The following is a 22,959-nucleotide window of genomic DNA, read 5'->3' as shown; positions in this document are numbered from 1 at the left end:
AGGCCCATTGGCAGGGTATGGTGAGGAGGAATGTGCCCTGCCACTGCCCAGGCAGTACCTGTTCTATGGACACACAGGGGGCTTCGGCCTCCAGCTGTCAACAGAGCACCATTTACTAACACTAAATGCATTTTGAATAACAGAGCAGTGCCCTGTATGTTAGCAGCATGTTGGAGAGTGCTGGGGATAATCCTCTGCTGCCTTTGTTCTTCTTGATTTGATAGGATTTCTCCCCATTCAATGTGGTGGCCTGGCATGGGAACTACACACCATACAAATACAATCTGGATAACTTTATGGTCATCAATTCTGTTGCTTTTGACCATGCGGTAAGTTCTAAGGCTGTCAATATAGGCATGTAAGAGGTGGAGCAATGAAATTGGCGCCTATGAAATCTAAAGCCATTGGGAGCTGTGGGTGCTCAACACCACTGAAAAACTAGGTCTCTTATTAGGAGCCTAAATATAGATTTAGGAACATCACTGGGGGTACCTAAGTTTGAAAATGTTGACCTAACTTCTCCAGTGCCACACAATGTATCAATGGCAGAGATGGAAATAGAACCTGGGACACTCCTGTTGCCCAGTCTCCTGCCACACACTACCCCTCCTCTTCATCTAGTCTTCTGCTTGCCACACCACAAGGCCAAAGTCTAATTCAGGCCAAATGTCTGTAAATCCTTGGAGTTGGGGACCAAATCCTGCAGTGGTGTAAATGGCAGTGTAAGTTGCACAGCAGGTAACTGGTGAATTAGAAAATGGATGTCAGTGGAAAGTCTGTGTAGCTTGCACCACATTGGCATCTCAAGCACCTGTGACGTTCAGTCTCTTTGAGAACAGCTGGGAAAGCACTGAACAGGGCTGTGCAAGGCAAGACAGTTCCCACACAGAGTGGGCCCAATTCTCCAATCCACTACACTTGTTTTACATTGAAACACTGGGTGAAGCTGGTGAAACAGGCTGGGAACTCAGGCCTTACGTCAGGGAATCTTACACCCTCCTGGTTGTTGCTTTTCCTGTTATACCTTGAATAGGTAAAAGGGGGAATATAAGTTACAGTCCTTTTCCACACTTGCTAAATTGATCAGACTTAGTCTAGTTTACCACTTACTCCTGATTTTTGACAGCCTTACAGCAGGCATGTCACTGACAGCACTGTGTGTCCCTGCTGCGTTTGGACCACAGCTGTCTTTTGGTAAATTATATAGTTATTATTAATTACTATTATTATTTAACATTTCTGTTGTCGGAGTACTTGGAGTCTACAATCAGGTTGAACTCCATTGTGCTAGGCCCTGTACAAACATATAAAAAATGCCAGTCCCAGTGCCAAAGAGCTTGTGCTCAAAAAGACAAGACATAACAGGTGGATGAGACAAACAAGCAGGCCAGGGTGGGGAAGACAGAGTAACAGCTATAATAGGATGTGCATAGTTCCAGACATCATTTGTGTCATCGGAAATCTGCTTCAATGGGTGTGGGTATGAAGATGTCCCAGGCAGGATTCTGACCTTTTAATTTGAACAGCCAGAGGAAGGAGATGGAAGTAGGTAATATGGGACACTGAGATAATATAGTCCCACAGGCATCCAATCACTGCTAGGAACTGATCCAGCGGGTAGTGTAGACGTACCCTCAGATTTCCAAACCAGTTATCAAGTGTAAACTGTTCAGTCACTATAATGAAGTGGTTCACGAAAGCTTATGCTCAGATAAATTTGTTAGTCTCTAAGGTGCCACAAGTACTCCTTTTCTTTTTGACAATTCTTTAAGTAACCCTCAGATGAATTTAATCAGATCTTGCCAACTTGAATACATCTAATGTATCTAAATATTTTTTAACCTGTCCTTTCCCTATTTTGGCTTACATTTCTTCCTTCTGGTTGTTAATATTGTATTGAGTATCTGATCACTATTAACCTTTTTAGTGAAGACTGAAGCAAAGCAGGCATTAAACACTTTGGGCTTCTTGATGTCATCAGTTATTAGCTCTCTTTCCCCCTACACTTTCCTTAGTCTTTCTCTTGCTCCTAATGTACTCAAAGAACCTCTTCTTATTGCCTTTTATGTCTCTTGCTAAATGTAACCCATTTTGGCCCTTCACCTTTCTGATGTTGTCCCCAACATGTCTGTGCTATTCTTTTGTTTTCATCCTTAGCAATTCATCCATGTTCCCACCTTTTGTAGGATTTCTTTTTGATTTTCAGATCATTAAAGAGTTCCTGATGGAGTCATATTGGCCTCTTTATTATTCTTCCTATCATTCCTTCACATCAGGATAGATTGCAGTTGTGTCTTTAATATTGTCTCTTTGAGAAACTTCCTAATTCCTCTTTCCCTGAGATTTTCTGCCCATGGGACCTTACCTGTCTTTCCTTATCATTTCTGATCTATCATTTCATGAACACTTTCACCCAAATTGCCTTCCACCTTCAGATTCATAACCAATGTCTCCCTGTTGGTCAGAATCAAGTCTAAAATGGCTGTTCCCGGGGTTACTTCCTCCACCTTCTGAAACAAAAAGTTGTCCCCCATACATTCTGGGAACTTATTGGGAATGTTGTGTTTTGCGATAGTAGGGTCACTCGGGGGAAAGGAGAGGAGCAGAGTTGTATGGTCTCCTCTGAAGCCAGCATTCCCTGCGGGATGAGGACGTGCTGCAGCATTCTGGGCTCAGGACAGCCCCTCTTCCTCTCTGCAGTCAGTGCTGCAGTCATATGAGGGAATCAGCAGGACCCAGACAAGATGGTGGAAGGTCAGGGGTGGCAGAGTGCTTGTCATGGGAGAGACAAGAATTAGAGCTCTTCTAGGCCAGCCAAATGAGGAGGCATCTCCTTCCTCCTATGCCCAGAATGGGATCTGGTGCATGGGTGGCCTCACACCAGCCAAGAAATCCCACTCACCCTCCAAACCTCTTCTAAAATGCAGGTGGTGAAAATGTTTCAGAGGGTGAGAGGCTGAATTGGAAGGTGTGGCTCACAGGATGCAGCTAAACTGACAGGTCTGAACTTAGCCATGTTTTCTGATTTGCCATCCTGTTTTGTTTTGTTTTTTGTAGGACCCATCTATTTTCACTGTCTTGACAGCCAAGTCAACCCGACCTGGAGTGGCACTTGCTGACTTTGTCATCTTCCCACCCCGATGGGGGGTGGCTAACAACACATTCCGGCCACCTTATTACCACAGTATGTCTGCCCTTACTCAGTTACCCTTGAGAAGTGGGTCGGGGGTGGGGGTCAAACAAACCATGCTTCCTGTTCTCCACAGGAGCCACAAGGAGAAAGATGGCTTTGCCTGCATCCTCTCACTCAGCTAACATGGGCCATTTGCAGCCAGCCAGTCTTTCTTGGGGCAGGAACCAAAGGAAAGCTGTCCCCATTTACAGCAACTGAGGACAACTGTACAGGAGGTGACATGGCTTGTGGTTACACACGTACATTTATTTGTATTAGAGAAGCACCTAGAGGCCCCACCAAGGTTGGGTCCCCATTGTACTGGCACTGTGCAAATGCTTAGTAAGGGTATGTCTGCATTGCAAGCGAATCTGTGAGTGTAGCATGGGAAGGAAGACCCACACCAGCTTTCATCTAGGTAGAGCAGGTAACAGTAGTAGTTAGTAGTAAAGACATGGTGACCCAGGCTTCAGTGCAAGCTAGCTGCCTTAGTACAACCCCACGGGGGACCGTGGATATGTATTCAGGTTGCCGCCTAAACCGGAATCTGTGCCTCCATATCTTCCCAGCTATTTTTAGCTGCACTACCTAAATTAAAGCAAGCATGGGTGTACCTACCCAAGCTATAATTGCATGTTAATTTGCAGTGTAGATGTACCCTATAAATAGTCCCTGCCCGCCAATGCTTACCATCGCACCAGAGAAGAGAGACAAAGGGTGGGAGGAAGCAAATATTATTCCCATTTTATAGATGGGAAATTGAGGCACTGAGTGGTTAAGTGACTTGCTCAAGATCACACTGGAAGTCTGTGTCAGAACAGGGACTGGACTCTAGATCTTCTGAGCTCCTCTCCAGTGCCATAACCATAAGGCCATCCTTCTTCACCACTTCATGGGTATCTAGTTGGAAAGTGGTGCTGTTGTTACCCCAGCAATATCTGGGGCGCTTACAGGCAGAGATTTGGAACCAATGTCCTTCTCAGTCCTGTTCTTAGTGGCAGGTGACTACATCATGGAAGAAAAATAACCCTTCGCCACCATCACTGTCTGCTCCTTGTTGGTTGGCCCTGCTCTCATTTCAAATAATGAAAGAAAGGGAAAACAGCTGGACACCAATTATCCCAGGTCACTCAGAGTGTGTTTGAGAAACACTAAGTTCATATTTATAGGATTGTTTTTCACCTGTGGAATGATAGTGTCTAACCTGGCTGTCTGAACATATTACATTGGCTTAGGAAGCGCCCAGTCTTGCAAAATGCTGAGCATCTTCAAATCCCATTGAAATCTGTGGTGCTCAGCACCACTGTAGAGGGATAATGAGTTTAAGCAGTTCTTTCTCATACATTTTACATGGGATCTAGTCTTTTACCTGTAGAACTATCGTTGTCAGTTCTTGTGTCCTGTCAAAAACCTGCATTCAGAGAACATGAAGGCTGCACAGTTAGGTACTCAGATCATGAAGTGGCAAAGTTATGATTTCCCACACAATCTTAACTTTCTCCTATGTATGAATGCATATAGAGGCTTTTATTACATGGGCATACACTATTTCTCTGTCTTTGAAGGTATTTATATGACCCTCATCCCTGTAGTATCCAAATGTCTGAGAATCAGGAATGTATGTGTCTTCCCAGCACCCCACTCAGGGGGGGAAGTGCTGTTTTCCCCATTTTACAGATAGGGAACTGAGGCACAGGGTGGAGTAAGTGACTTGCTTATGGTCACACAGGAAGTCTGTGGATGAGCCAAGAATTGAATCTGGGTCATTTCAAGTCCCAAACCCGTGTCCTAACTGCTAGGCCAGCCTTCCTATGATATATTTTACAGCCTTAGCCACACCTATGTAACATCTTACACTTCTGTGTAATACCCTGTGCCTCCTAAATGCAGTTCATGAGCCATTTATATGAAAAATTTCTCAGTAAACCATTCATACACACGATACTGCAGATTAAGAATGAGTAGTAGTGAACAGTTGCTTGCAGATATAGGCTACCTATATTTTTGCTAAAGTAGTTTTGTAATTGAATGCTTCATCCCCGAATTGCACTGAAGAAAGGATGCGCTGCTGATGCAAATGGAAATGTGAAGAACACAGCTACCACCATATGGCTTGAGCTTATAAAAATGTGTAGTCAAGCTCACTAACTAACTACACTGAGTAAACCCATTCGAGGTGAATGGGTATGACAAGTGGTAGTTGTCTGCAGAACTGGGACTAAAATACATACTTTAGAGAGACGAGACCATACCTTAATGAGAATTCAAGAGCCAAATTCAGCAACCCTTATTCCAGAAGAGCTTACTGCGTTGCTTTCAGTGGGACTAGTACTCATCATGAGTACTGGTGTCAAAATTTGGCCCATAACCATTAGAGAGAGATTGGACTTTTATGACCAAGAAAATAGAGTGAGTATAAAAGAATGAAACAATGTCACAAGATGTGAGAGTACACAAGTGGCTCAGAGCTTGTACAAAAATGAGTAGCAATATGACCTAATCCATAAGGCACTGGAGTGGGCATCAGCAGGTCTGGATTCTGTCCCTGCCTCTGTACCAGCCTACTGTGTGGCCTAAGGCAAGTTACTTCAGATCTCTGTCTCAGTTTCCCCATCTCCAAAAGAGTGATACTAAGACTGACCCTCCTTTATAAAGCGCTTTGCGGCCTATAAACAGTGCCTATAAACACAAGTAGTAGTATAGGCTTCTCTACACAGTTTTAGTACCAATATAATTAAAGCAGTGCAACCCCCTAGTGTGGCCGCAGTAATACTGGTTTAAAGGTGCTTATATTGGTATACAGTATGAACTCCTTACCTACCTGCATCCAGCCGAGCAGGTTGTACTGCTTTGACTATATCGGTTTCTGAATCCATAGAAATGTAGTGGTACAAAACCTGCATGTAGAGCAGCCCTAAGTGCACCACATACTGCATCACCAACACTACATCTTGCATCACCCCTGCGTTTGTTTGGAGGTCACTCATCCAAATACTGCGCTGGTCCAGCCCTGCTCAGTGTGCGATCTTCAAGGGGGTGACCGCCACGCCGCGATGACTGCAAACGGTGTTGCGCTGTAACATCAGCTGTGTCCCCACTCCTCTAGGGAACTGTATGAGCGAGTTCATGGGGCTGATCAAAGGGCGCTATGAAGCGAAGGAAGAAGGATTCCAGCCAGGAGGGGGCAGCCTGCACAGCATGATGACACCCCATGGGCCAGACGCTGAGTGTTTTGAGAAGGCAAGCAAAGCCAGGCTAGCGCCCGAGAGAGTTGCAGAAGGGACCATGGTAAGAGCCCTGCAGAGCACGTAAAATGACTGCCTGGCCAGGTAAACGCTCTAGCAGCAGCACAACATGCTGCCAACGTGGCTCTCGGAAGCGCAGCTCAGACCCTTGCTCTCCGGCTTGGACGTGTGCCCAGGGAGAGATTTGAAGAGCTGAACGGCCAAAATTGGCACTGGATTTTCACAGGTGCTCAGCTCCCCCATTGTGACACAACGTGCTGAGCTCTTTTGACAATCTGGCCACTTAATTTGGTGCTTAAAGGGGGAGCTGAGCTTTTTGGGAAATTCTGGCCTTATCTTCTGGAACAAAAGCACACTCCCCTCCACCCCCACTTCCTCAGACCAGCCAAGGCCTAACAATGACTTGCTCTAGAAAATGGTCCTCCAGCAGGCCCTGTCCCAGATTTCTTGGATGGTCTTGATTTTCCAGGATGTTCCCAGGTTCCAAAATCCCTTTTGGGACCTGCCAAACACCAGCGTTGCAATGGGACATCTCCATGGGCATTATGGACACTTTTAGTGGTCTTAGTTGGAAGCTTTCTCCCCTTGACTGAGCAAATAGGAGTCATGCTAGGCTGGCCTCAGCTGGGAACCTCCCCAAACTGAGAAGCTAAGAGCTAGAGTCTGACCAACACTGGACCTTTGTTGTGTTTTCTGTGTATACCTAATAAAGCATGATCACTATGCATGTATTCTCTCCTCTCCTTCCTGCCCTAATATACTTGCTGTGGTTCCCAACAGGCCTTCATGTTCGAGTCCTCCTTCAGCATGGCTGTTACCACGTGGGGCCTCAAGACCTCCAACTGTCTAGATAAGACCTACTACAAGTGCTGGGAACTGCTGAAAAGCCATTTTAATCCTAGCTGCAAGTAAACAAAAGTGAACTGCTTGTGCGCACTCAGGCCTGTCACACTGATGGGAAACAATCAATGATACCTACAGGGGCAAGGGCTGGCAAAGGAGCAAGCATCTGTCAGTGCAGCGAGCACCATTGCACTGCAGCCATTCCAACAGCGACTGATTAAATGAATTACTCTTGCAAACCTGCGTATCTAGCCTTGAACTGCCCCCCCAGTTCTGAGCTTTCAGGTATCCAGTTAAAGTGTCAGAGCTGCAATGCCCAGGCCTTGGGACTCCCCCAGGGGGTGGGGTGGGGTGAAATCTGTGCCTTGTACCGAAGTGAGAGAGTGGTAGACTTCCTCTCTCAGGACACTTATGAAAATATGACATGTTTTTCACAGGGGGGATGCTCAGGAGCAACGATTTATTAAACAATACTCAAGGAATGATCTTTCAGCAAGAGGGTAAGAATAAAGAATAGGAGTTAGAGGAACCAGCCAGGTCCAGTCTTAAATCCAGCAGACCTACTGCCAATCAAGGGAAGGTTACCCTTCCAATGACACATGGCCCAACCTTCAGCACCTACTAACACATTATCCTTTCCCAGCAACTTTTGTCTGGGTTTGTCAGCACTCAGGATGGGATCCACAAAGCAACCTAGGCACATAAACCTCAGTTCTAGGCACCACTGTGGTGCACAAAACTCCTTGGCTGCTGCTGAACCCTGTAGGTGCCTAAACTCACTCAGTGTCTGAATTTTTGCAGGCAAAGTTCCCTAGGCACATAAGTATCTGCCACTGGGCCCGTGTACTGCTGCCTCCCTCTAGGCATCTCTCTTGCCTAAGCCTCAGAGCAATTCATGAATTGGAGGAGGGATAAGTGTTTGGCCACCTAAATTGTGTGCGGGGTGTGACCAGGTAGGCATGCTCAGAGGCTGCCGAACTCCACCCAAAACAGGTGGTGGGGGGGAGGAAAAAAGACAAGTTACCTTAGCCTAGTGGTTAGGGTACTCACCCAGAATATGGGACACCCCAGATTCAAGCCCCTCCCCCCTTCATTGGATAAGGCTTTTAACATGCAGTGAATTGGTTATTACAACCTTGACTCCCCATTGCTTTGTAGGGAGGACCTTATAGCAGCTTAGCTTGATTCTTTACCAATTACTGGAGAACATGCAGACCAAACAAATGCCCCCACAAGATGTTGCACCCATTTAACTAAATCTGTTTCTAAACCAATTCAGTTAAATCAGTACAATTTTCCTATGTAGACAAAGCCTGATTTGTTGAGTCCACGAGCAAGAGGAGAACCCAGAGCACATATCTGGGATTGAAGCAGTTTAACAAGCCCCCTTGACAGCAATAATTTACACGCCTTACTTAGAGAAGAGGGGCATACACATATCACAACTTATTTGCCAGAAGAGGGAGAGAGAGATGTAAATGGTCTAGTGCGTAGAGCACAGGATTTGGCATCAGGACACCTACGGGTTTTGTTTGTTTAGTCACTGCCAACAATGAGCTTGACCCTGTGCAAGATGTTTGGCTAGAATATGTTTTGTACATGCAGAGTATTATTACATAATATCCACCATGCAGCACATGTGCTAAAATAGAAAACTCAGAAAAGGCCGTTTACCAACAATCAATTTGCCCGAAGGATTCAATTCACTGAACCAGCCCAGGGTGAAACTAAGGACTTGTCTACAGATGGATTTGTTCCAGATTAATTTTGAAAGTGGGTTAAGCCAGGAACAAGGCATTCTTGTTCTGGAATGAGTGTCCACACATGGCATTGTTCAGGAATCGCTACTGTACTTTAAATTCATACCCTCCCTTAATCAGCATTAACTTTCAAGCATAGACACACCCTAAACCAAAATGCTCTAGGGACTGAATGGAAAGTTTTTGTTCCCTCATTGCAGGGCTAACCCATGAGAGCCATAGACTATTTACCTGCTTGAAACTCCCCAGCTATAGGCACATCTCTATCGCTGACACTGGAAGTTATGGGCAAATTAGGCATGCAACAAGGTGTTTTTACACTCTCTCACTCTCCTCCCCAAATTTCTGATCGGAAATATCTTTTCTAATATCTCCACCTCAACTGCAGCCTGGCAACAACTCAAGCTCTGGCAGCACAATGTGCTCCTCACAAGGAACTGAAAAGGCAGCTTGGAGAACTCTGAAAATGAAAAAGAAACAACAGGCCAGTCTAGCTCCAAGCACCAAACTCCAGTTAATGGGGAGTAACCTCATTCCCTCTGAGCTATGCAGAGAGGGGCTAAGGCACGTGTATTAGCAAACCAATTGGAAATGCTCCCTCCTCGAGTGACCAGAGGCATCATATTCTTCTGCAACCCCTACTGAGCAATTTGTACAGCTGGCCTGAAACAAATACAGCTGCAAGGGAGAATTTACATGTGGCAACTGAAGGCCCAATTAGCTGAGGAAATGGGTCCCGAGAGATGATATCAGTTTGTGGCAGCAGGTGGTGGATCATTTAGCATGCTCAGACAAGCACTGTGGACAAATCTTTTTCCCTAAATACCACTTTCTTCATGCATTCATACCTTTCCTTTCACTGACCCACGGCTATATTTTTTTATGTCATTTGGGAGGGGGAGTCTGTTGTAGAAAGAGTTTTGGAAAGGGAACAATCTGCATTTGCTTTATTTAACCTAGCTGGAGAACATAGGAGGGAGCTGGGTCAGAGAGAATAAACTAAGGAGCAGACTGGAGCCAGGCTACAGCTCTGCATAGCTGCTGAACAGCTCCAGTGCCTGCTAATCAGTGAGGAAGAAGAGCACAGATTTCACCTCTGTCAAAATGGGAAATACTACAAATCTCAGAAGAGCAGGGTTTTGATGCATGAATGCTGTGTAACAGGAGCAGGAAAGGGAGAGAAGTAAAAGCACGTTCAGCCACTTCTGGCAAAGGAGACTGCAAGGGACTTGCTCCTTTTTGCTGCAGGAAGAAGCAGCACAAGTGTGTTCTTGCTTGTGTTTTACCTCAGTAATATCAAGGGCATCAAGTCTGGTCTTGCTGTAGGGCCTCTCTCAAGTGTTTAAATCAAATAAGTGTTTTCTATTGTTTAGACTGGGGTGATAGCATCTAGAGGCCAAACAAAAAAACTAAGTTATAAAAAGTCAATTCCTCTCAATTTTCACTCACTCAGTATTTGTGATTTCAGAGTCCTATTAGTTCTCAAGTCATCCAGGGCCAACTACACCTGTATTTCTAATGTAAAGAATATGCTGAAAAGACACTCTTTTCAGGCCTTTTATGTCCACAATGTAAGGAAGCAAAAAGGCACAAAAACCCACTTCTTTTCCTCAGCATGCCCTGTAACTAAGCTGTTTTTGAAGCAGCACCGTTATCCATAGATTTTAAAAAGACTTTGCACATATTTGTTCACAAAACCCTCATGAGGTGTCCTCTTTACCTTCTGTAAAAATGAGCAGAGGTGAAATGACAGTGAGTCAATGGCAAATGGGAACAGAACCTGCATCTTATTTCCTGTCTCACTACTTCAGGGGTTCCTGTGAATGAGAAAGTGTGGTTGGTCAAAATGTGAAAGTTCTGAGCTCACGCCGAGTTGGACCCAGCAATCCTTATGCAAGAAGAGATCCCATGAAATCATTGAGAAATTTACCAGAGTACAGGCTTCTGTTTTACTGGGGAAAAAATTAATCTGAGTTGGTTTAATGTGAGGCTGGCTGCTCTGAGAGAAAGCAGCCAGGCAGTTTTCTAACCTGCTCAGCCCATCTAATGAATTGTTCAAAATATGAAGTTAGAAGTTGCCCATTATTTGATTACAGTGAATACAACTACATAACTAAACTGAGTCCAAGACAAATTCTGAAAACACAACGAGACAGCCACTCAGATAATTTCTTGGACTTACTTGATGCTTTAATTAATTTAGCTATACATTTTAAAATTCATCCTGAGGCTACTCTTAGACAGAGGCATGTGAGTCTCATGGATTAAATGGAAACACTGAACATGCATCCAAGGGAACAAAGTAATGTATTTTTAAAAATTCTTATACATTCTATCTGTAATTCGATTGCTTTCAGTTTTAGACAAGAAGATTCTGCAGTAAGTCATGATCCTATGACTAATATAAAGTTTATTGTGATAGAGGATTAGTCTTTTCATCAATGTACAATACACAGCGCTTTCTATGAATAGCCCAACTGCAGCACTGCAACATCCAGTTCCCAGGGACTTAGGAGCTGAGAGCGAATGGTCGCTGGTACTTGCCTTCCTGGATAAGTTTCTCTTTACGATCCTATATTGAGAAGGAAAAAAAAAAGTCACTATCCTGTGGAAAGAAGAGATATGCTCCATGGCACAGACTGATCTTCAAGGAGAAAGGGCTCACTAGTTCTTAAGCACAGAAGCTAGAGACAGCACCAATTAAACAGCACTCTAGAAACAGCTGTGAGGACAAAATATCCTGTCATTCCCCTGTGCACATCAGCCAGGAATGCAATACATCCAAATGCAGAAGCAGCTGTGTGGCTCATCCCCTCATAAACAAAGTGATGGACAGAGATGGAATAAACCTCTATTAAGGCACATCTATCCCACTTCCATTAGCCAGTGAGGACCGTTCCCTATGATGTATTCTCTCCAAGGCTTTGTCCTGACTAATTTAAAACATCTTAACTTGATGGGGCTTCCACCCCTTCACTTGGGTGAATAACCAACAGTTTAATATATTTCACTGTCAGGAAAAAAAAAAAAAAATTACTTGATGTTCTTCCTACATTTTTCTTTGTCCACTTTTCACCCTCATTATATCACCTTGCACCACCTTATTATTTATATTGTGTTAGCAACCAGGAGTCCTAGTCATGAACTAGGACGCCATTGTGCTAGGTGCAGTACAAACAGAACAGAGAGACTGTCAACTTTTTGGGGTAGGGACAATCTAAGTAACCAGAACCAATCACCTCCCATCTTGGTGTTTACACCCTTAGTACTTTGGAGAAAGGGGGTAATTTGCTGCCTCCCTCCATAAAGGAACTGGCAAGGTAACCCACAGAACTATTTTGTGATAAAGTTGAAAGCTTTAAATATCCCATCAGCGTGTGCAGGCTTTGATTATATTCAGCCAATTTCATATTACAGTTTCCTGTGCCTGGCGAATGCTGAAGCATTTGGATTGCAAGACACTGCAGGGGATGTTCATATTCAACCAAAAAGTGTTTGAAGTTGCATAACAATCCACCAACAGGTTCTGTAAAAACTTAGTATTAGAGGGGTAGCCGTATTAGCCTGTATCCACAAAAACAACAAGGAGTCTTTAAGGTGCCAGTGGACTAACAGATTTATTTGGGCATAAGCTTTCGTGGGTTAAAAAAACCCACTTCTTCAGATGCCCAAATAAATCTGTTAGTCTTTAAGGTGCCACCGGACTCCTCATTGTAAAAACTTAAATTCTGTATTTTGGACTCCACCTACAAGATACTGTCCCTTTAAAAAAAAAATTATGGGTAATTTAAATTTGCACTTCTTCCCAATCAGAGATTTGACAGGACAATCAGGGTTTTATTTCCTTTTTTAAGATACACAACAGCTTTTCACATCAGTGGCAGCTTTGGTTAAACGTTAGATGTCACTTTCCCCAAAATCTGAACATATTGGAAGTATTCTAACACTGGTCAGAATTTTACAGTGCCAATTTTCGGAGGCAAGAGAGGGATTAAGGTAGCAGCTCCTAAAAATAAATAAATAAATATATCAGATTAACAGAGAGACCTTCCCTAAATTATTTCATGGGATAGAGGAAAACGAACGAACGAACCGTCCAGAAGGTCCTTGCCAGCTCGGTCATCTACGAGTTGACAGATAAAATACATGTGTTCTAAAACTCAATTAGCTGCTAATTATTCTTAAAAACCTCTCTTGCAGTTTGCTTACATAAATGATATTACGAGCCCTCTTACAACAGAAGAAAAACAAGCCCCTTGGCCAAACAAAAACCACCCACATCTGTGGGCATAAGACAGCACTCTTAGAAGATGCAATCAGTCCCTAGTGCTTTGGGGTAGTCCTCCCTGCACTAGTTTTCTACCCTCAGGAACAGGTGTTCTACTCAGCTACTCCCCCATGTATGCACATACATTATAGCTTTGTTTTTATTAAAGTTGTACATGCCTAGTCAACAAACTTACTCTGTCAGCTTTGAGGACATACCACCAGAAGAAAATGGGTCCTAACCCAAACAACGCACCCAACAGGGAAGTCTTCGGAGAGGGCCGGAAATTGGGGTAAATGTTGTACGATCTAGCATAGGTCCAACGGAGCATGGCAGGATCCTCCTAAATTGAAGGCAATGCACAGTGAACAATGTTAAGTTGCAGAACTATGAACATTAGCAAGCTCAGGGTTGGACATTTGACTGATTCAAAAACAAGTAGTCAGTTGGCCAGTGAAACAATGTTAAAAATGGTCAAATATTTTAAACGCACTAGTTTATCAGAACAGTAACTAAAAGGAGTCAGACTTCATGATCTCCAATAGGATTACCATTACTTATGCCTAATTACAACATATAATTTACTTAAACAGTTATTTTAACTCAGAAAAATGCCAAATGAAATTAATTTCTGAACCTTTTTAGCAACAGTAAATTAGCATTTAAATGTGAACAACGTTATTCTAGACTGACCAGTGACAAAAGAAATTAAATTAAAACAGAAAAAAAAAAAACCCCAGCACCTATAAAAGGAAGAAAGGCACTTTTAATTGCACTTATGCAAGGCAGGCAGCAGGCCAACTCTTCAAGCATCTTGCTCTGTTATCTTTTTTCTTTGTCAGCTTCAACTGCTTCTTCTTCCTCTTCTTCTGCCATTTTCTCTTCTAATATTAAATTGTGATACATGGTTACCAGCTTCCCAGCAGTGTAAGTCTTCAGTCTATTTCTGGTTGTTGAATGGATGATTTTCAAACCAACCAATTTCATTCTGGACATGCAGTCATACACAGAAGTACGAAACATTTCTGCCACTGTAATTAAGAGTACATGGAGGACAACTCTCTCCACTCTGATGAAGGAGCAAGCTGTTTTGATTCAACTTCTGGAATTGCACTCTACATTGTTTTACAACTGAACAGGCTGCTTCTTGCTTTAAAATTTGCTACCTCCATCAGAACTGTTTGTCTGTTTATATAGCCTTTACAATTTGCACAGCCACAACATCACAAGCTGAATCAAAATTCATCATCAGAAAGCTCTTGGCCCTGGAAGCGTGGATCAAGAAGGTAGGCAGCATTATGCATGTGAGTGATGACTTGATTTTTCTGTGATATTATTTAGTCTATTTTCTTCTTTTCAGCTGTCGTGAGACTTCTGAACCAGTCCACTTACAAATAAGTTTTTTTAACAGTCAGAAACTGTTCTTTGCATCACACAGTTTAGCAATATCATTTTCTGTATTCTGCAAGGACTGAGCTACAGTTCAAACAGTGAAATAGTTTTGAGTTTGGCATCCAAAAGATAGTCATCAAGAAACTCAGTATGGATTACTTGGGGTTGAAAGCCAATTACCCCTTCTTCAACAGTAGCTGACTGAAGAGCCCTCTTGCATACATGAAGATCTTTGAGACATTTAATAGAAGATACCCACTGAGTATGACAAGGCTTATTCTGTGCGGATGAAACTGTCAGATCTTTAGTATCACCAGTGAAAAGCTGCATTGTATAGGCAGCAGCACATCCATAACACAGAAGGCGTGGATACATATTTATCAACAAAGCCAAAGCAGTTTTCATATTAGCCGCATTATTTATTGACCCATAGCAGTGATACTTTTGTTTATTAAGGGAGAGGCTTACTGGCTGTACATCTGTTGCAGGAGAAGTTTTAATGACTGTGAGCCCTTCTTTCCTTCCCCCACTCCCGTCTTGATTTAATTTCCGTATGTTTGTCTAATCACTTTAGAGTGCTGGCTCTTTGGGGCAGGGACCCTGCTTAACTTATTCAATGCGCTCTGTAAACTGCCACGTACAGTAGTGGCCTGGTATCCACAAAGATACACACTGTATGCATGTTTGTTCTAGAAGATTCTAGCAATTCAAGATGCTCAACTTTCAGTTTACCTCCGACCCCCACAACAAGTGTCATTAGTATGTAGTAAAGAGAGGAATGAAGACATTTAAGTAGGCTTGCTAACAAATGGCACCATGATGTAACCAAAAAGGTAGACCACCACCTACATCAGGTCATTTTTGTTGGAATATCTGACAATATTTGACAGTGATCAAATAATAGGCAGTCAACTGACTGGCTTGCCAACCCTAAGCCAGCCTTCTCTGGGAAATGAGAATTCTAGTTAAAACAGAGAAAAATTAAAGTCCAACTGACTTTTCACTATAAATGCATTTACCTGTTTCATTACTCTCAGCATCAGAGGGTGAAGCTAAAACTTGTTAGTTCCACTTTTGGGTTCTCAAAGCTTTGGGGTTTCAATTCCCAGCATTGCAGGGGTGGTTTATATAGAAACCAGAGAACTATTTTAAAATTCATTTTTTGTTAAAGCTCATTCATAAAGAGGCAGCCTACTCCACAAAGGGGCTCTGAGGATTCATTAGTTCACATTTATACAGCCATCTTGAAGCTGAAGAGCTAGGTAACAGCTGTGTATTTATGTGGTTTATGATATATAGCCAATGAAACACAGTTTATCATTTTAACCCACACTCTTATTGAAAAGGATCTTACTGAAGGAGACAAATCACCTAGAGGATAGAACAGTCCACTGGAAGTCAACAACTAGCGTTCTAGCCTCTGCTCAGACACCAGCTCTATAACACTGGACATTCATTCCCTCTACATTTGTTTTGTCCACTTAACTACAACACAAAGCGGTGTACTGACATGACCAAGGTCACACAAAGGATCAATGGCTTTGCCAGGAAGAGAACACAGGTCTGACTATTCCCTGTTCTACATCTTAGCTTCTTGACCATTTTGCCTCTAAAAATAAAAACATGAATGAGGCTTAAAAGGCAATCTTCAAGTCTTCTTGAGTTCACAAGAGATGGGGCAGGGACATGAGTGAAAATGAGTGAATTTGAGACAGCCCTTTTCTGTGCCTAAAAGGGATGGATTCTCCCATTGCTTTGACGGATAAGTGTTCAGCTAGTGCTGACTTGAGTTCTGAATTTATTTTTATGGCTTCTCAGTGGGAAGCAAGTCTAATCCTGAATTTGCAAACGTAGTTGCATGTCTTACAAGTGTAATTATTGTGGGGGGGGGGCACGAAGAGTTAGAGGCATTGTCCTTACGATGTGCTCTCTTCTCCAGCAGAGAGCTCACACACCGCTCATCAGAAGCGAACACAGGCTTATGGCACAGACCTCTCCATCTGGGCCTGTCCAGCGCAACAAGTTCCCAGGTTTTAATGTCTATCTTGCATGCTTTGAGATTGGCCTTCAAGGTGTCTTTATATCCGAGGATAAGCTGACCCTTAGAATGGGCTCCTATGCTCAGCTGGCTGTAGAGCACTGCTTTTGGTATACGGGAAACCTCCATGCAGACACATGTCTGACCCAATGAAGTTGAGCCCTGATGAGCATGATCTTGATGCCAGGGATTTGTCACCTCTCAAGGACTTCAGTATTGTGGATTCTGTCCTGCCACTTGATGTTGCAGGTGGATCTTAGGCAGCCAAGGTGGAAGCTTTCCAGCTGTTTGATGTGGTGTTGGTAGAGCATCCACGTCTTGCAGCCATAAAGGAGTTAGGTGAGTACAACAGTGGGGTAGATTTTTACCTTGGTTCTGAGGCAGACTCCATGCTCCCTAAGGAGCCTGCAAAATGCCAGGCTGACCTTTGCCAGGAGCTGAGCGATCTCATTGTCCAACATGGTGTTGCTGGAAAGTGTGCTACTCAGGCATCAGAATTTCCTGAGCTAACTGAGTGGCATGTTGTCAATTGTGATGAAGGGATCACGGCGCTCATGATGCTAGCTGGTACATAATCTCCATCTTTTTCAGGCTGATGGTGAAACTGAAGCATTCTGAGGCACAGCAAAGAGGTCCACAATAAATTAATGGCCATCAGCGTGTGTGCAATGAGGGGACAGTCATCAACAAACAGGAGCTCTCTTAATAGCTGTTTGATTACCTTGGTGCAGGCCCTGAGTCACTTAGATTGGCTAGACCCCCATCCAACCTGAACCAGATATGTACCCTTCTGTCAAACACAGGTGTGGCTGAAAAGACAATAGTAAAGAAGACTTGGGCCATTGTTTGGTGCCATAGGTGGCATGGAAGGCTTCTGATGAATTCCAACACTCCATCACCCCGACATCATGAAATGAACAGAGGACAGCAATTGTCTTCTCTGGGCAACCAAATTTATGAAGGAGTTTCCATATGCCCTTGCAATTCACCATGCCGAAGATCATAGTTCTGTTCCTGAACCGTCTCTCGCATTTTTCAGGCTGCAAAATGCATGTCCATGTTGCCAACGCCAGCATGAAAGCCACACTGTGACTCTGGATACACTAAGTTCAGTAGGTGACAGATGAGCCTATTGAGGACAACCTGTGCAAGGATCCTCCCTGCTATAAACAGCAGTGAAATGCCACAAAGATTGTCATAGCCAGATATACATCCCCTTCCTTTTGTCTAGATGGACTGTGAAAGCATCCTTATATTCCTGGGGCAAGGTACCCTGTTCCCATACAGTCTTGAAAAGTGAGTTTCCTGATCAGGTGGGTACCGCCACATGTTTATGCTTCCAGTGGAATGCTGTCAGGGCCTGGATGCCTGTGGACAGCTGCTCAATGGCCTTAGTAATCTCATCTAAAGAAGGGGCCATGGACAGCTCCTCCAGGATAGAATGCTGCAGGAATGGGTTGATAGCTTTGCTGGACATAGTCTCCTGAACTGTCAATCCATTATCAAAGTCTAAAATAGGAATTGATGAAAGCTACAATGGGGTTGACCTGACTGCACCCAGCTTGCTTTTAATCGCACAGGTGACAGAACCTGAGGCTTGCTCTACACACAGCTTTGCACCGGTTCAACTAAAGTTGTGATGTTGTGTTGATTTAGCTAAGTAGGTGTGAAGTTTTACATTAGTCTAGCAGTTCTTTTGCTAAACTGGTGTAACCTGACACCTTTAGTAAAAGTGACTGGGCTTAGACCATTTCTCCAATCTATTCAAGTGGGGACTGTGGTAGGACTTGCTAGTCAGCACACAGCAGCCCTGCTAGCAGCCACCAAAGGCGCAAAGGCAGAGGGCCTGCAGAGCATGGGCAGGCCACACAGATCAGGGCACAAGGCACCAGGGGGGAACCACGGCCCCACTTCAAGGGCACGGTTTCGGAAGGAAGCTCCCCACGTTACACGCACGCAGAGCAGGTGGGCGCCGCGGGCTGCTCTGGGTCAGGGCCCCAGGATGTGGCACTTGCTCCGCCGCGGACGCTGACAGAGCTCAAGCCGGAGCCGCTCTGGGGGAGGCCCAGGACACGCTGCCGACCAGCCCCGCCGCCGGGGTAGGAGGGTTAATGCGGCAGGGCGGTCGCAGGCAGAGGCCGGGCTGCAGCCCCACGGCGGGTCCCGTCCCGGCGCGCCCCCGCGGGCAGCCCCGAGCTGCGCAGAGAAGAGCCCCGGGGCTCAGGGCAGCGGGACCCTCCTCCCCGCGCTGGGACCCGTCGCCGGGGCGCGGCGCGGCCGGACTCACGATCAGCTCCACGCGGTGCGGGTCGTTGAGCTGCATCTGGTACTGGCGCTTGAGGCGGGCGCGGAGCGCCAGACGCTCCGCCTCGGCCCGGCGCTTCTCCAGGGACTCGTTGTACTCGGCCGGGTCAAGCTCCCGGGGCAGCGAGGCCAGCGGGGCCTGCCGGTAGCCGGAGGTCGAGGAGGAAGAGGGCGCCGCCATTTTTTTTGAGAGACGCCCGCACCGCGCAAGAGCGGAAGTGACCTGTACCCCGGAAGTACTGGCCGCGCCGGGCGGGGGAGGGCGCGCGGCGCGGCTCGTTGCTATGGTTACTAAGCGACGCCTAGCCTCGCGCTGGGCTGGGGGGGAGCGCGGCAGCAAACGCCCCAGCGTCCGGGACGGTCCCCGCCCTCCCCCTCGGCCGGCGGCCGGAGCGGGAGCAGCCGGGGGTTGGGAGAGCTGGGAGCCGCTCGTGCTTCGCCAGGCCCCGCCAGTGTGTGCCCGGGGCCAGTCACGGGGCCGCGGGCCCAGCGCCCCAAGGCCTGTGAGCCCCTCCCCCGACAGGCCGGGAGGCGCTTCGAGCGCTGCTGGTGAAAGGGGGGTAGGTGAGAGGCGGGTGTTACTGTTTCTTTGCCCTCTGGTTCCCGGGTCCTTAGGAGAAATCCCTGTCCTGGGCCCCGGCTCTTGCTCTGCGTTCACGGGGGCTAGGAGCTTCCTCTTTTTTAAAAAAAAAAGTGTGAGAGTCCCATGCAACTGTCTGATTCCAGCGGCTGCATCTTGCATCCGATGAAGTGAGCTGTAGCTCACGAAAGCTCATGCTCAAATAAATTGGTTAGTCTCTAAGGTGCCCCAAGTCCTCCTCTTCTTTTTGCGGATACAGACTAACATGGCTGCTACTCTGAAACCTGGCTTAAAGAGAAATATTCCATAGCCGCGTCAGACTCAGGTCCGGGATAAACTTGCGAGAGTTGGCAACCCCGGCCCCTGCCGAACTCTGATGCAGAGCAGGTGACTTGAGCCAGGAAATAATGATCATTCCTGTCCCTTCCATCCTGTGCAGGGCTGTCCCTAGGCATAGGCAGACTACACCGCTGCGTAGGGCACCATGACATGTGGGGCACCAAATTGCCTCAAACTTCATAGTGCCCTAGGCAGCTGCATGCTGCATATGCGTCAGCACCAGCGGCCAGCCCTATCCCCCCGCTGGTCCCCCTGCGGGCTGTGCCCACTGCAAGGGGCAGGGCCATCCCTATGGGGATGTGGGGCCCGGGACAATTTCCTCTGCCCCGCCTCTTACTCCTCCCCCCTGCCTCACTCCCGGCCCACCCCCATTCCACCTCTTCCCCCAGCGACCTTGCACTCCACCGGCAGCAGCGGGAAGCGGAGTAACCCAGCCCCAGCCCGCTCCACTCCGCCAGCTCCCAGGGGGCAGTCCTTCCCCCTCCCGTAAACAACGCGGCTGGACCAGGGTGGGGGAAGCAGAGCGGGCTGGGGCCGGGTAGCTCCACTTCCCACCGCTGGTGAGTGCGGGCGGGGCGGGCCCCCCTCCCTCAAGCCACACGGCTGGGGCGTGGGGAGCGGAGTAGGCTGGGGCCGAGTCATTCTGCTACTGGCGCTAGCCCTTCCCCTCCCCACTGCTAATCCCCCCGGGCCGCTCTGGGCCTCTGGGGCCCCCCAAAGTGGCCCCCCACAGCTCCTGCCTCCCCGGCCCCGCAGGCCTTGAGCACAGCCCAGACCCTCCGCGGGCGGGGGAGAGCAGGTGCTCAGGCTGCCTAGGGCACCATAATTGGTAGGGACTGCCCTGTTCCTGTGCATCACACCCTGGTCTCATGCAGGTTGTTGTGCTCAGGACCAAGAGGCAGCACACCAGCTTCTATTCTTGGCATCTTCCCATGAGAGTAAGCTGGGGCACATAACATTAATGGGAGAATTATTTCAGTGGGACTTCACCTAAGTAAGGGTTGCAAGACGGGGGTACCTGTGGCAAGTTGCTTTATGGTTCAGGTTCCCTATCTGTGAAACATGGGTTATTACAAGAGGGTTTGTGAGGTTAGTTAATAGTTGTAATAGTGGTAAATAGTATCACTGATGCGTTGACACACCATGATGATGCACTAAAGTGTTCACAAATAGCATTATGAGACACCCCCACCCTCTGGAATTCATTACCAGACATCCTTATAATATTGTCGTGAATAAGCAACAACCCACAGAGACTGCAGCTATATTCATTCTGAAGGATCTCAAAGCATTTTGAAATTTTAAATTGATTATAAATTACACTATAGTGCACACAGAATCACTTCACCCATCACTGAAACCTCTGGGGCAACACACAGCAGCTACTTAACAGACAGTAGCAACAGCACACAAGTGTTTATGACCAGGAAGTTAAGGAAAATACTGTATCTAATTGAAGCTACAAGGGGGATTTAAGCAGATAGCATATGCCATTTAAAAAAATGCTGTGGTATGCCATGCGTCCAAATACTGTAGTATCATTATTGTCAGCTTCAGTGTTTTGGAGCCTTATATCAGAATACTGTAGTATTTTCTTGTACTGTTAAATACCGGAGATAGAATTTGGCCAGGATAAACACCGAAGTTAAGATCCCAACTCTTGTCAAAAATGTCAAAGGATCTTTATAATCAGTTTTACTTTTCATCCACAAGATGTAGACAGCACCTCCAAAGCCACTGCACCCCTTAAGTTAGTGATCTGCAGTAGCACAGCACCACCTGCTGAATCCCCCAACTGTCTTGATAGTTTAGGAGGCTTTGTAGTAGTATCAGATCTAGCTCCATCCAACCATTTGCTTGAAGATGCTACATGTTGTATATCACAGTGTAGTGAGAATATACTGTATTCTGGTAATATGTAGCACAGAATCATAGAAATGTAGGGCTGGACTAGATGACCTTGAGAGGTCATCAGGTCCAGTTCCTTGTGCTGAGACAGGACCAAGTAAACCTAGACCATCCCTGACAGGTGTTTGTCTAACCTGTTCTTAAAAACCTCCCATGATGGGGATTCCACAGCCTTCCTTGAAAGCCTGTTCCAGCTCTTAATTATCTTTACAACTGGAAAATTTCTCCTAATATCTAATGTAAATCTCCCTTCCTGCAGATTAAACCCATTACTACTACTTCTGCCTTCAATGGAGATGGAGAACAATTGATCACCATCCTGTTTATAACAGCCCTAAACATATTTGAAGACTTTTATCAGATTCCCCCTCAGTCTTCTTTTCTCAAGACTAAACATGCCCAGTTTTTTTTAACTTTTCCTTATAGGTCGGGTTTTCTTAATCTTTCATCAGTTTTGTTGCTTTCTGCTGGACTCTCTTCAGTTTGTCCACATCTTTCCTAAAATGTGGCGCCCAGAATTGGATACAATCCTCCAGCTGAGGCCTCATTAGTGCTGAGCAAGTAGGACAATTAACTCCTATGTCTTAACATACAACACTCTTGTTAATACAGCCAAGAATGATATTAACCTTTTTTGCAACTGCCTCATATTGTTGGCTCTTATTCCATTTTGATCCACCATAACCCCCAGATCCTTTTCAGCAGTACTACCATCTAGCCAACTTGCTCCCATTTTGTAGTAGTGCATTTGATTTTTTTTTCCTAGAGTGCAGTACTTTGCACTTGTCTTTCTTGATTTTAATCTTATTAGTTTCAGACCAATTCTCTAATTTGTCAACATCGTTCAGAATTCTAATTTTATCCTCCAAAGTGCTTGCAACCCCTCCCAGCTTCATATCATCTGCATATTTTATAAGCATACTCTCCACTTTATTACCAAGTCATTAATGAAAATATTGACAAGTACTGGACCTAGGACTGACCCCTGTGGAGCCCCAGTAAATATGCCCTCCCAGTTTGACAGTGAACCATTGAAAACTACTCTTTGAGTACTGTCTTTCAACCAGTTTTGCACCCCTCTTATAGTAATTTCATCTAGACTGAATTTCCC

The 22,959-nt window shown here is 45.6% G+C and overlaps 2 protein-coding genes across 4 annotated transcripts in view; one reads left to right on the top strand and one right to left on the bottom strand.

The window, feature by feature from the left end:
* Positions 1-7,496, top strand: part of HGD (homogentisate 1,2-dioxygenase) — a 43,031-nt gene extending 35,535 nt beyond the window's left edge. For all 3 annotated transcript variants that reach the window (XM_074974681.1, XM_074974673.1, XM_074974692.1), the window contains 4 exons: positions 225-329; positions 3,058-3,184; positions 6,279-6,460; positions 7,198-7,496. In XM_074974681.1, coding sequence (XP_074830782.1) covers positions 225-329; positions 3,058-3,184; positions 6,279-6,460; positions 7,198-7,329 — 546 coding nt within the window. In that variant the 3' untranslated portion in view covers positions 7,330-7,496. The remainder of the gene's footprint in view (positions 1-224; positions 330-3,057; positions 3,185-6,278; positions 6,461-7,197) is intronic.
* Positions 7,497-11,176: 3,680 nt separating this feature from the next.
* Positions 11,177-19,265, bottom strand: NDUFB4 (NADH:ubiquinone oxidoreductase subunit B4). Its single transcript, XM_074974746.1, has 3 exons — positions 19,005-19,265; positions 13,484-13,630; positions 11,177-11,592 (listed from the first exon to the last, which is right to left on the bottom strand). The coding sequence occupies exons 1-3, from the start codon at positions 19,200-19,202 to the stop codon at positions 11,530-11,532; spliced, it is 408 nt and encodes a 135-aa protein (XP_074830847.1). The 5' UTR covers positions 19,203-19,265; the 3' UTR covers positions 11,177-11,529.
* Positions 19,266-22,959: the final 3,694 nt, after the last annotated feature.

The sequence above is a fragment of the Natator depressus genome, chromosome 1 (assembly GCF_965152275.1).
Source record: "Natator depressus isolate rNatDep1 chromosome 1, rNatDep2.hap1, whole genome shotgun sequence".
Taxonomy (NCBI): domain Eukaryota; kingdom Metazoa; phylum Chordata; order Testudines; family Cheloniidae; genus Natator; species Natator depressus.
Note: the sequence above shows the minus strand (reverse complement) of the source record. Positions and strands in the feature narration are given on the sequence as shown.